This window comes from Bos javanicus, chromosome 17 (assembly GCF_032452875.1).
Source record: "Bos javanicus breed banteng chromosome 17, ARS-OSU_banteng_1.0, whole genome shotgun sequence".
NCBI classification, from domain to species: Eukaryota; Metazoa; Chordata; class Mammalia; order Artiodactyla; family Bovidae; genus Bos; species Bos javanicus.
Window position 1 is genome coordinate 25,611,848 of NC_083884.1, and position 14,688 is coordinate 25,626,535.

Sequence of the window (14,688 nt, forward strand, 5' to 3'; positions counted from 1 at the left end):
TAATGTGTGGCCAACTGACTCATTGCGAAAGACCCTGATGCTGGGTTAGGGTTAGGTGAGAGGTGAGAGGAGAAGGGGCCAACAGAGGATGAGATGGTTGTTTGGCATCACTGACTCAATGGACATTAGTTTGAATAAACTCCAGGAGTTGGTGATGGACAGGGAGGCCTGGTGTGCTACAGTCCATGGGGTCGCAGAGTCAGACACTACTGAGCGACTGAACTGAACTGACGTTTTTCGTGTCCTAAGTACTTATTTTTGATCTTATGCTACCGCCTTAATATATTGAATTGCTCTCACAACTCAATGTTGGCTTTGACCACAAATGTGATCACTGACTTATTTGATCATTTTATTATTTAATAGTCTCCTCTTATATCTTTGGTTCCCAAAGCAAATTATTAATAGAATTTTCTTGAAGACAGATATTACCATGTTACATCCCCTCATTGTCAAACCTTAATATATGTTGAGAATCTAATAAAATTTAACTTTACCTCTGAAAATTCATAATCTGGATTAAATAGACAAGTACATGATATGATTCACAGAGCAGATAATAGTAAGGGGTAGGAGATCCAGGTGCACAGGGGAACCAAAGCTACTTGTAGTTATAGCTATTAACATTTAACTGAGAACCATCATTCCTGCATCTTTTATTAGTTCTTTTCCATTATCAGGTTGGCTTTACTACATGTTCATATACTTGGTCTTCTCTTTTTGTTTCATAACATGAACCTCTGTCCAGATGTGTGTAGTTTGAACTCAAGAAAATAACTTATGCAAACCACACATGGGATTAAGAAGCACACATTTTTTCTATTACTTTTTAGCTATTAAAAAACATAAATTTCTATAAGATTCATTCAGATTATTTTACATTATAAAAAATTCTATACCTTAATTCATGTTTTCAGCTTGGGCAATGATACCCAAATGATTTTTTTTTAATGTTTCCATTGACTTTAAATATGAAACAGTTTGCTTCTAAAATTTCAGATAAAATTTTTTTCTTTTATTGCTTGAAGGCACTCATATCCTAAATATAATGTTGTTTTAATCCTTGTGGACTTTTGTATTACTACAACTTAAAAAAATTAAAAAGAAAATATAACAGGTGGAAAAATACATGTATAAAATATTCATTGAGGCTATCATGAGACTCATATGGAACTAAATGCCTACTTTCAAAACTATAAATATAGTGAAATCCTTTAAACCTAGCATATGTTGCTTCAAATAAGACTTGGTTTTGAACAGATGTCCCCTTAGACCTGTTATATTAAGACTAAAATTACTAAATCAACATTAGTTGTTTTTAAACTTAGGGCCACATTTTGCCACTGATTTTTATTGAAAGCTCCCACAGGCGTAAGTGGAAGACCCATGCATGGAAAAATGGCATAATATGTATCCTAGTTTTATTTATTTCATATGTATACAGCAGTATAAAATAATATATTACATTTACACTCATTTTACTTATGTATTATTATAGCATTCACAGTAACAAACACTATAGTTAAGATTTAAACTCATCTTTTGTTATAATACCCTGTTTTCACTCACAGATAACTGTCTCAAAAATGTGTTTAGAGCTGAAATTCCCTGCTTACTTTCAGCTTAAGCATGTATGAATGTATTGGAAGTCTGAGTTCTGTCACTCAGAAATTTTTGAGTCTCATGTGAAAATTTAATTTTTTTTGCATTATTAATGCATTATTCTCATGCAACTCAAAAACATCTCGAGTGTAAAACTTCAAACTAAGCATGTGACAAGTTTTCAAGAAATAAAAGCCATTTTTCTAATTTTACAAATACTTAAAAATAGCAGTGGTTAGAAATACATGCATGCACACTAAAGGTATTAGAATTTTAGTCATATTATTGCCTGCAATACTCTGGCGGCACCCAGCAACCCACAGACTTCCCTGGTAGCTCAGTGGTAAAGAACCCGCCTGAAAGTGCAGGAGACTTAGGTTCAGTCCCTGGGTCAGGAAGATCCCCTGGAGAAGGAAACGGCAACCCACCCCAGTATTCTTGCCTGGGAAATCCCACGGACAGAGGAGCCTAGCAGGCTACAGTCCCTGGGGTCGCAAAGAGTTGGATACAACTTAGTGACTAAACAACAAACAACAGCCACCACCCATTCTCATAGAACGCTGTAATCTAAAACCTATGCCAAGTTTTAGAAGAAAATAAAAATACCTAATAGTAGTTTCACAAATTACTGTCTTAGGGTTTGTTGTTTTGTTTGAGGGATATTCCTTGAAATGCTAACAATATATAAAGTAATTTTACTACTCCATGGCATAAAAAATATGGAATTTTGTAATTTTCTGTTTTTCCTTGTTAAAAAGGAACATAAAAAGGATGTTAAGTGCAAAGCCTTTACCACTACAAAATTTGAGTTGAAAAAGATAACCTAAGAAATTGCAATATGAAAAATATAAGATTTTCAGAAAAATTATTAAGTATATCAATGTTTTCAGTATTTTTGAATTCCTTGGATATTAAACACACACAGAAATGTAAAGGGGAGGAAAAAAAACCACATGCAATGACAAATAACAGTACTAGTATCAGTCAGTGACATGAATTATTTTATCTTGCTGAACACTTGCAACATTTTGACTGAATAATTATATTAAAGATGAACTTTACTCCAGTAAATAACTTTTGGAAGTTAAATGGTACAATTAATGCACAGCTATTGAAGTTTATGTCAAAAACTGTAAGGATTTTCTTTCTTCCTCTTACTGGAGATGCAGGAGGGTTTCTACATTACAAAAGATCTGACAGCAAATTATAACACTATTAAGAAAAAATAATTAAAATATTTAAACCTTCTACTGTAGCACTTAATTTGCAATGTTTGATAAAGGCATTGCATTTAATATCTTCATAAAATAAATATTCATATCTCCTTAGTATTTACTAAGATAGATGATACGCTTGTAATGATACAGACGTCTTATATCTGTAAAGTAATTCTGATGCAATATTTAAATATCTTATTTAAAATGATTTCACAAAATTATGTTCACAAGTTAAAAATTAGAATTTTATATATGGATGAAATATTTCTAAAAATTGTCATTTGACATACCTTTGAAACATCAAGACACTGTTTCCACAGGAAAATATCAACTTTTTACTACTCTAAAACTAACCATGTTAACAAGGAGTAAATGTCATGATTATTCTTTTCTGAAATAATTCATTGATGGAATATTGTCTAATAGTTTGGCTATTGTTTTGCATTGATATGTACAAAATTATGGAAGATTAGATATAAGGATGGCTAGATTAAATAGAAAACTTATTCTAAATTTTCTTTTCATACAAACCTAGTAAATGTTCATTTGGAAAACTTCATTATTGGTTGGTTGAATCTTTCCATCTTAAAATCCCCCTCACTGGTAGCTAACATTTTGGCCAATTTAATAAAGTCATAAGCTTACTGTGTTGTAACTTCTGATTTATGCTGGTTGCAATGAACAGATTAATAACTAATCACTTAATATTTCATGTTTAAATCATTCTAGTTGTATCACAGATTAGGCAAAAAATTTGTTGTTTTAGAAGATCATAAAATTTAAAAACTAAAATGCAAATTAGTATGTGTTTACTACAATATATTAAAAAAACAGACAAACATATGATATGAGAAGTTGATTCAAGGGGGATTATATTCAATGATATGAAAGACTAAATGATTAAATAAAGTTTTGGTCAGACGAATTAGTGTAACTCTTAGACTATAACATATTTTCAACGCATGTAATAAGTCTGATGGATGTGGGCTTCCCCCCATATTTGTAAAATTGTGAGTGAAATGTTTTAATTAAAGCAGAGTGATTCAACAAGAAAATAATTTTCTTGTTTAAAACACAATTACAATGAACAGACTTTTTGTCCAGTTAAATTATTTAAAAACACATAGTTTCTTACTAAAATAGTCTATCACCCAAAATATTAACGTAGTAATGCAAAAGTTTTGAGAAAATTTCACTGCTGCCTGTAGTGAATGTGTGTGCTTTTTGTGTCATATGTGATGGATTAGCTTCAAATATTTTTAAAAGGTCCCCCAAAGCCTGGAACATTACACAGATTATTTTGTTACATAAATTGATTGGGATTGTGAATACTAATATCTATTTTGATAAGACAAATAAGTGATACCAAGATATCACTCAAATATGCACAGCAATGACCTAGGAATATATATGCATATTTATATGCATTTTATTGTTAAATCTAGGAAAATATCCCCATTCAAATGACATAAAATTAAGTGGAAGACATTTGTTATGTGTCAAGTTTTGTCTGTTCTTTAATAACAGTCTGGCTCAAACTATCATTGAACATGTGATCAGTTAAAATTAAGGAAAATATTTCAGAATCAGTCTGCAATTTGGGTTGGGAAAGTATTTAGATATAATGTTGAAGGAGTTTTTTAGAGAGGAACTGTGAAAAAGCTGGTTTTTGCTTAGAAGGTTATCACATCTTCTGATTTTCCCTTTCTTATTCATACTTTAACAAGCAATAAACAGCAGTATAATAAAAGGAATATATGTAAAAGAGGAAAATGCAGATTACTAAATTTAATAATCAACTTGTTGACATAAACATAAAAGGAAAACTTCACTTTTCAAGGCTGACTCATGAAGAATTTTCTCTTTAATAAAATAATGACTACATTTAAACTATAATTCTCACACATAAGATAATGCTGAAACAGTAATGTACCATGTTTCTATCCCAAATTTATCTGTTTTAAATTTAGAGATCCTTTATATCTTATAGTTATTCTTTACCAGTTTAGATATTTATGTATCTCTATATATTCATATAGAGTTATAGATTTTATATGTGTAGCGTGTATTAGAAGTCATGAAGCTATGCAAAACTATGTAAAATAAAATTCTATGTGAGTTGTATGATTGAAGACTTCATTTAAAATAGTAATTTTCAGCTACATATTTTACACCACAAAATGTACAGACACCAGTGCTTTTTTTTTTTTGCTAACAACAAATACAGGTAAATGTATAGATTCTTTATAAAAGCTTTAAATGATTCTAAATTCAAAGCCATAGAAGTAGAATTGAAATTATCTAGATTGTTAGATATTTTGAGAGTACATGTTCAGTGCTCTTTTGATAACATCCACAGCTATATCTTTGGCATTGAAAATTCAGTACGAGTTCTTGACAAAATTTTGTAGCTTGGAGCTTCATTTTTTTTTAAACAAGGAAAAACAGGGTTGAAAAAGATATGAAAACTGGGAGGAAACTATTAATGATTTTCTTTTCCTTCGTATGTTTATCTTTGGGACCCTGAATTACCTTTTATTTTATTATATGATGCGGATTGTATGAATCCATTTAAAAACCAACTGAGTTGTACCACATTTTAGGAAAATTATATAATATAATATATATATTTTATATTTATTTAGAAGCTTTGAAATAGTACAGTAAACACTTTGCAACACGGTGTATAAACTACAGAATGTCTTTGATATTTTGTGGGTCTTCAGAATACAACATTTTTTATAACCCACAAGTGAAAAGAACATAATCACAATCTCTCTTGTAAAGTTGGAATAGTTTGGGGAACACTTGATCACACAAAAATAATATAAAACAGTCAAGTTTAAAACAGTGATATTGCATTTATAATGCACAAATTTCCTTTATCTTTATGACTGGCTTCTCGTGGTGAATATAAACATCTAAAGGGCTCAGTGACATTTGGAGAGAGAAAGATATATAGTGCTGTAAACAGGCACACACTGATCGGAGAGGCAAAATCAGTTGCCTAAAGTTTCTACAGTTCTGCACATTTCAACTCATTTCTCAGGCCTGCTGAGAGCAATTAGGTCCTATAATTGGCCATGATACTCTGCCGGCAATCTAATACTCAGTTACACACAACTAACTGGATGGCCAAGATAAATGAAGTTGAAAAGTTGATGCTTTTGTTGGTCGACTTTGTGCAAATCATGCTGCTTCAGGTAAGTCCTGTAGAATTGACTAGCATATCCTTTTCCGTGCTGTGAAAAAGAAAAGAAAAATACTCTAAGAAAAACAGCCTGACTTTTGATGGTTAGAATTGTACATTATTGTAAAAGAAGCAAATACAGTAAGAAATAAGTTGTATCCCCGTAAAAGACCCCTGTGATGGCAAAATATTTCCGTGTCCCTTTGGCTTCTAATAGTCATAGTCATTCTGCTGTTTGACTTTCTGAAAATGACAATTTTGACATTTATACAAATCGGTTTTGCAAGTGAAATGTGAGCTTTAAATACCAATCTCCAATTATGTTATTAACTTTTTAAGGTTATGTACAAAACAATCCCCACTTCACTGTCTATACACAGAATAGAGGAAAAATTTATAGTCCTTACATTTGCAGAATAAGTCTTCAGTATATCTATGAATACTAGATATATATTTAATTTAATAAGCTCTATATTTCATACTCTTAATCTACATATAATAAGAGAAAACTATATCAGGAAGTGTTTATGTAGTTAAAAATTAAAGGATGATTCACATTTTTAAGTTTTGTTTTATTTAATTTTTTAGAATCATATGAAGATCAAATCTTTTTATGGCCTATAATTTTTTAAGGTAAATGTTATCTCCTCAAAGGAATCAGTTTTCTCCTAAAGTGGGAAGAGGCGGAGGGGAGTAAAAGATATTATTGAATGTGCTATTGAGTTTTGAAGCATAATATCCAGATTCAATCATGTAGATTTATGATCTTGTTTTTATTTATTTATAAAAAATAAAGGCTATTTCTTCCCAGTTATTCATTATCTTTGTAATATTTGACCTCGAGCACAATGAGAAGAGAAACTGTCTTTTAGCTCAGTATCTGGCACATAAGATATATAATAAAAATGTGCTAAAAATCAAGATAGTTCAATCGTAATTAAAAAATACATGTATGTCTATCTCATTAGAAATTAAGAGCTATGCTAAATAGCATAACTGAACTGTTTCAATCCGGTGAATAGTTATATTTTTACTGTTTCTTACGAGGGTAAGAACATGCTGATGAGTTCAATTTCTCTTGTACAGTATTTCTACTCATTTCAAGTAGATTGTCAAATTATATGTTATTCTTAATTTATTTTTGCTGACTATCTTACTTATTTCTCCTCAGAAACTCAGTTCCTGACCAGATCATCAAGCATTTCTTCATTTGTTCACCTATTAGAAAGACATCAAATAAAATTATAAAAATCAGGTACCACCACTGACAGAAATGAAAGTGAAAACAAGCATATACTTATTCTGTGTACTAACTGGTATTGAAAATAATCAAAATGTATTTTATAATATATAACATTATGAATTATAAAATGAGTTAGCTGTAACAGGAGTCCACATGGTAGCTATTATAACTTACCTGGTCATAATGCTACACATAGTACTCTAGAGCAAATAGAAACTTTGCTTTTTTCAAAAAATCAAATCCTACTTTTCCATATGCCTTTGCGTTCAAATTCTCTGCTTCATGATAAACTTGATAAATATGAATGAATGCTTTACTTTGTATATATCAATCAAGATTTAAAATTCTCCAGGAAATTAAAATATTTAGCCATCATAGAAACTTGGGCTTATAAAATGAATTAGAACATATAGTTCCTGTGATCAAATAACTTATTGTCTAAACTGAACAACTGTGTGGCTGAAAGAGAACACTATTAATAACTACAGAAGACATACTCTTGCACTTTTCCGAGAACCCAGAATATACCATCATCTTACAAATGATATAATTTTTGTTTTCAAAATAAGTTGGAGATATTACTTACAGGTTGAAGTTTTTTCTTAAACAGTATAAATCAGAAACTATTGATTTATAAGAACCATCATTCTACAAAGTTCAAAACCAGAAGAAAGTCAGGAATAACCTATTTCAACCTATGCTGCTGCCAAATCACTTCAGTCATGTCCAACTCTGTGCGACCCCATAGACGGCAGCCCACCAGGCTCCCCTGTCCCTGGGATTCTCCAGGCAAGAACACTGGAGTGGGTTGCCATTTCCTTCTCCAATTTCAACCTATAAGCCAACACTATGTGAAAAAAATGAATTATACTGAAAATCTGCATCTTAGTATAAATACAGAAATTAGTGAACCTAACACAGGTTTAAATCAGTAAAGTATTTCTAATTAGGTTAAAAGATCACTTATGAAAAAAGCTATTAGCATAGATATTATATGTTTATTTGATTTAGAGTACCAAAAGAAATAGTGTTATGAAAATAGTTCACAGTTATAATTAATATCTGAAATATAAACAAAAGCTTAAAAGGTTTACCTTATTGTTGCTTAGGGTTACATGTGTGCTGCTTTTATTTAAAGTGCACCTATTCCACTAGTGCTCTGAAGAATATAAACCACCTTTCATTAAATTTACCTTTTCCCACCTATGTGTTAATTCAGGAATGCAAATGTGAATAAGACAAGTGTAAGGACTGAGGTGGATGGTCAGAAGAAATTAGAATGGAGAGGGAAGATTTCTTTTACTTCAAAAGTTAATTTCCTAAATGTTAAGGATTGCTAGACAAGCTAGAGAAAATAAAAAGTTTTATTTACTAAAGTTACAGTTATATACATCTTGTTTCAAAACTTTTAAGAAGTTTGAATACTGAACAATGATTATTCTTTAGGTGTTGTATGGATTAAGGTTGAACAAGCAGCACACAATAAAAAAAAAAAATCAATCTTTTTACGTTTTAGGCTCTGTACCAAGGACAGTTGTTCCACAGTATTAACTATTATGTCAATGCATCTGTTACTTTTCAGGCTAGAGACTATGGGTCAAATACATTGAATCTCTATGCTTTCTGATGTATTCTATATATATTTTGGAATTATCAAAGCATAGTTGAAGAATTTCTGCTTTTTCTTTTCATTTCACAAATGTATTTTTCCTTAGCTGTTCATTAGCATATGTGGGGATTTAATTACTTGATATGAATGAAATATTTTACTTTCAGTCAAATCAAAAGTAATAGGAAAAGGATGATTGCCATTCCTTTTCACCTTGATTCATTCACTGCATTTATTCTTCCTAATGAGTCATAAGAATGTTACATTTAAGACAGCTATTTTACAGTCTTAACTACATATGAAAAATTATTATTAATGTAGAAGAGATTCAAATACCCATCTTCTCATAATTTACCATATATGTATGTGTGTATTTACCATATATATATGTATATTTTCAGCATATATGTACAATTTCAATGAAAGTTCCATGATGCAAATTTTTTCTTATATTGGAGAATCATGTTGTTGCCTTTAGTAATTTGTAAAGTATGATATTAAACTGTTGGACAGTTAAAAATTCTAATGACTTAAGAAGAATGACTGTAAATATGTATATTTCAAAAATAATTGAAAAAATCACTAGTGGTATTCTGTTTATTCAGCATAATATAGTTTAATAATAGTCTGGTGAAAAATAATTTTTTATGATATATTAAAATGATAATTAATCATTTGGATAGTCACATTCCTCTGCTTTCATAACAAGAAGCATAATACCCTTTATACTTTATGACAGTGTAGATCACAGAAGCTAAAGCAATAAATAAAGCTTCCGAAGTGATCTAATCTATTTCTGCCACTGAAAGAAAGAACAGCCTTCAAATATCCCACATGATTGAGACTCTCCACTACAGTGAAAAACCTCTAGAAGCTGAGATCAGTAAGCGACTTGGGAGGTCATTCAAATGTTTCATGAGTCTCACGGTCAGGACACTTCTTTATGTATAAAGTCAACCTAGCACACAAGAGTTTAAGCCCGTTCCCCCTTGTAGGAGTCTGAAACACCTGCTCTCTGTTCCCTGTGTGAACGCCTATGATAAACTGAAAGAGCATTTAAAAGCAAGCCCCCATTAGAGATCTTTCCAGCTGAATAATCAGTTCTTTTAACTTTCCTCTGTCTCATTCTCAAACCATTTTTGAAGATTCTCTTCAAAAATGTCTCTAAAGAATTTTTTTTTCTCTTTAACCCTGAAGTTTTGAAATGAGCATAGTTGCATTAACTATTAAAAGTTGCTGTTTTGTTTTTTTTTTATCTTCCCACTTCCCCATATTTGCTTTTCTTTTTCAATATAGTTGCATATTGTTCATATTATGTTTCCCCCTCTCAAAAATTACAAAAATATTTAAAATTAGATATGTATATAATTAAAACCATTACATGCTATGCTTTATTATGAATTATAAAGACCAAAAGCCTTCTGTTAGTATAATATAGATTGTCTTTCTAACTACATTAGCTCAGAGCAATGTAATCTTGAGTTCTTATATTTATTGCATATTCTTCACACCACCCTCATGTTAAATTTATTTTTTTTTCCTTTCATCAAACAATATACCTTTTTATTCTACTTTGACAGAGTTAAGAGATTATAGAATATATCTAGAAAGAGTTAATTTGGAGAAGGAGATTTCCACCTGTAAACTTGATTAATCTTTTAGAAAGGAAACTGAAATAAATGACTCAAAAAAGCCTTCAGAACATTCATATAAGAAATATGTCATACAACCAAGTGTTTTATTTTTAGTTTAATCTATATAGGCATGCAATGCTTACAATATGCTTTGTAGTTATTAAATATCTATTAAATTAAAAGATAAACCCAAGGGTATTTTAAGAGATAAGAAATCGGCAAGTGTAGTTTTGTGGATTACAAATGTATATCAATAAATGAGTAAAATGAACCATTTCTAAAATAAGAGATAAACATTGACACTTTAGGTCTAGCAACTCTGACACCCCTAAATAGTCACCATCTTACCTAAGAATCTAGCTACCAATACATTTATTTTTTAGTTATGATGTAAACCGTATATCAATTTTGGACATCATTTGCTTATTAAGAATGGTTTGTGCAAAGATGAAATTAATTTCATAAGCTGGAAGTTACCCTTGAGGTGAAGCAGAGTTCATGCACTATGCAAAGTCCTGAATTTATTACCTGTGAAAATTTCAGAATTTAGTATTGCTTGGAACTTATTTTTAAAGCCTGTTTTGTTGTTAGATTTAATAGCCTTGAAAATACGGGCTTCTATTTGTCTACAAGCACAGTCCAAAAGGATGACAGAATATCATTACCTTCACATAGCTTTGAGGAAGAGAGTCTCCAGAAACACCATGAAATTCTTCTCAATAAAGGATCCATAGGCTTCTAGAAGGAGAAGGTAATGGCACCCCACTCCAGTACTCTTGCCTGGAAAATCCCATGGATGGAGGAGCCTGGTGGGCTACAGTCCAAGGGGTCGCTAAGAGTCGGACACGACTGAGCGACTTGACTTTCACTTTTCACTTTCATGCATTGGAGAAGGAAATGGCAACCCACTCCAGTGTTCTTGCCTGGAGAATCCCAGGGATGGGGAGCCCGGTGGGCTGCCGTCTATGGGGTCGCACAGAGTCAGATATGATTGAAGCGACTTAGCAGCAGCAGCAGGCTTCTAGAAGTTTCTACATACTTGTATTTGTGTGTATGTGATGTATATGTGATGTGTATGTGTATATATATTTTAAAACTATATTCTTATTAAAGGCGATGCAGATGCTGTTGCTAAGTCGTATCCTACTCTTTGAGACCCCGTGGGCTGTAGCCTGCCAGACGGCTCTGTCCACGGTATTTCCCAGGCAAGAATATAGGAGTGAGTTGCCATTTCCTTCTCCAAGGGATCTTCCCGACCCAGAGATCAAACCTGAGTCTTCTGTTTGGCAGGTGGATTTTTCTACCACTGAATCACCTGGGAAGCCTACTAAGGCAATAAGATATTTCATCAAGAAATATCTCTTCTATGGGTTACTGCAACTTAGTCAACTATCATTAATACTTTTAACAGGGTAGGGGTAATTATAGTAACTCAATTTTGTTTTGTTTAAAAATCTTTGTCTCTAATTATATTAAATAAGAATGCTTTTAAATCTACAAGAAACAATATTGATAGTAATTAACTCCTTTAATTAGACAATATACTTTATCATTATTTGAATTGATTTAAGCAAGATATTTAAAAACACATGGTAGTCATCTAGACACAAAAATTATCAATATTTTAAATATAATTTTTAAACACTAAAGAATTAAACTTTGACATTAAAATATATGCTTAAAATTTTTATCATAATGATGTACTTGCATAAAATATTATAGATTCAATGGATGTGTTACAAATTTATCTAGAAATGTCAGAAATTTTGCCTTGTAAGCTTAACAAATATTCCCTGAGGAGGAAAAAGTAATAGGACATGACCCTACCCAGAAATCTTTGGCCATCATCTCTTTGACAAACAAAACCCCCTTGCCTCAATGGTATCTCACAATCAAGTCTGAAGACAGAATTATTTTTTAAATCTCTGAAGCTATATAGGCACATATTTAGGAAATGAAACTCTAATGTTTCCATGTTCATAATGTCATTGAAAAAATTTCTGGAAAACTTTACCACAATGTACTAAGATATAGAAACTATGATTTGTTCTACGACTATTTGAAAATTATATTCTTTACATGGCAATAAAGAAATATCTGTGAAATTTTTTGTGAAGGCAATCCACTCAATTATCTTTTTAAAAATGACAAAGGATCTTTCATTTAACTTAGACAAATACCATTATCCTGTGAATCTAATTTCTAGCAAGATATCCATATGCTTCTTTAAAGAATAAATGGTTCAGGTTTTTTTTTTTTTTCTTTGAAAATTATGGAGTTGATAATATTTACTGACATTTCAAGTAGTTTCCTTTAAAACAACATTATAGGGAGATAAAATTAGTTACTTCCCTGTGAGGCTGAAATAACATTAATTTTCCAAGCAAAACTTTGGAAAATTCATGCATAGCATTAGTCACTCCTCTAAGAATAGGGATGTTATACCTGTATAGGCTTATTTACAACAACCAGCATCACTGTATCACAATATTAAACCAACCATTAGTGACACGCACAACTTCATCTTTTATGTGAAAACCAAGCAAAAATTCCAGCAATGAAAGATGGGAAAAATTTAAGAATAAATGCATAAGATCTTCATTTTAGAAATATATAGCCATGTATCTAATTTATTAACCACTAATAGCCTACTTAAACAAGGATAAGATTTCTAAATAATTTAACATTTTAGATAGCTAAGCTATGAAAATAAGTGGAAAATCTTTGGGCTGGTAAATAAAATATTATACTAATAGCATGATTTTTACAGGGTTATTATCAAAAAGATAGAGACAGCACACATGACTTAGAAACTGTGTGTAAAAGTATGACTATTTATTTAATATACTTGAATTCCCCTAACATCATTCAGTTGCTTCTATGTCAAAACAAACAACAAATTAATAACAGGAATTACATGGTCAGAAGAGGATTGAAATGCTAACACACTGGAAAGCTAACCAGTAGTGTTCTGTATCTAGGGAAAAAAAAAAAAAAACAACAACAACACTAAACAGGTTAGGAATCTAAGAACACAGACATCAGCATCAATAACTTCTTGAGTGGGGTTGCCAAATAAATACAGACGGTCTAGTTATATTTAAATTTCAGAAAAAAAACAATGAATAATTGTTTATATACCCCATGCAATATTTGGGTATCATGTATTTTTACTTGCTAAATCTGGCAACCCTAGTCTCAAAACATCAGTTACAAGATCCCACATATGATACTAGTTATCACTTAGGAAAATGGTATGCTGTGTTTCCTAGAAAAATATTACACTATAGTCTCTAATTATTCCATAGCACTCTGTCATATAATAAATTTTGTACATATTTCCATCTAAAATGATTTTAAAGTTAAAATGGCAGAATTCAAAAGGAGATTAAAAATAAAATATAAAAACAAGTTATCTATGATCATACATGAATACAATCTTGTCATTTAAATTTTTTTGTTTTATAATTAAATTTTAACTCTGATTTTGAGTCAGATACTTGTTCTGTGAGGTAGCTATAGCATATTTGATTAAATGTTCTTTCTTCTTTCCATAAGAAGTATAATTTTTAATTATTTATTCTAAAAAATTAAACCTAAATATACATTCTCATTTCAGTTCTATTCTGGAAACTCATTAACCTCCCTCCCTCTTGGCCTTTCAAATTAATCTAGAATAGGATAATTAGAGATTTGAAAACTGATAAGCAGTGAATCAAACTCAGCTTTAAAACATCACAAAATTGCTAAATTGCTAAAATAAGATTATTATCATGCTTGTTAAACATTAAAAATCATTTTAGTTATGTTCTAATTAAATGACAAGGTTTAAATCCTTAAACAGTTATATTACATTCCGTAACTGTAAACTTTGTGTTTGATTAAGGTTTATCCTAATTACTGCAAATATTTAACCACCCAATAAAAGTAAAAAATAAAAGAAAAAGTCAGGTATTACATTTACTATCTATGGAAAGTATCACAGTAAATCTAGGAACAAGTTCAAATTTTAAATAACTAACCTTTGTTAAGGCAGTAAGAGATTCTGGTTAAATAGTATTAATAATGTATATTTATATATAACATATCTATATCATTAATAAAATATGACTAGAGTATGAATGTACCTACATGTCTGATACTAAAGTTCTCATAGAGCAAAATAAAAATTTTGCATCTTTGTTTAAAAAAAA

General features: G+C 30.7%; 1 protein-coding gene across 1 annotated transcript in view; it reads right to left on the bottom strand.

The window, feature by feature from the left end:
• Nucleotides 1-1,404: 1,404 nt before the first annotated feature.
• PCDH10 (protocadherin 10) overlaps nt 1,405-14,688 on the bottom strand; it is a 46,377-nt gene continuing 33,093 nt past the window's right edge. The window contains exon 6 of the mRNA XM_061384184.1: nt 1,405-6,061. Coding sequence (XP_061240168.1) covers nt 6,042-6,061 — 20 coding nt within the window. The 3' untranslated portion in view covers nt 1,405-6,041. The remainder of the gene's footprint in view (nt 6,062-14,688) is intronic.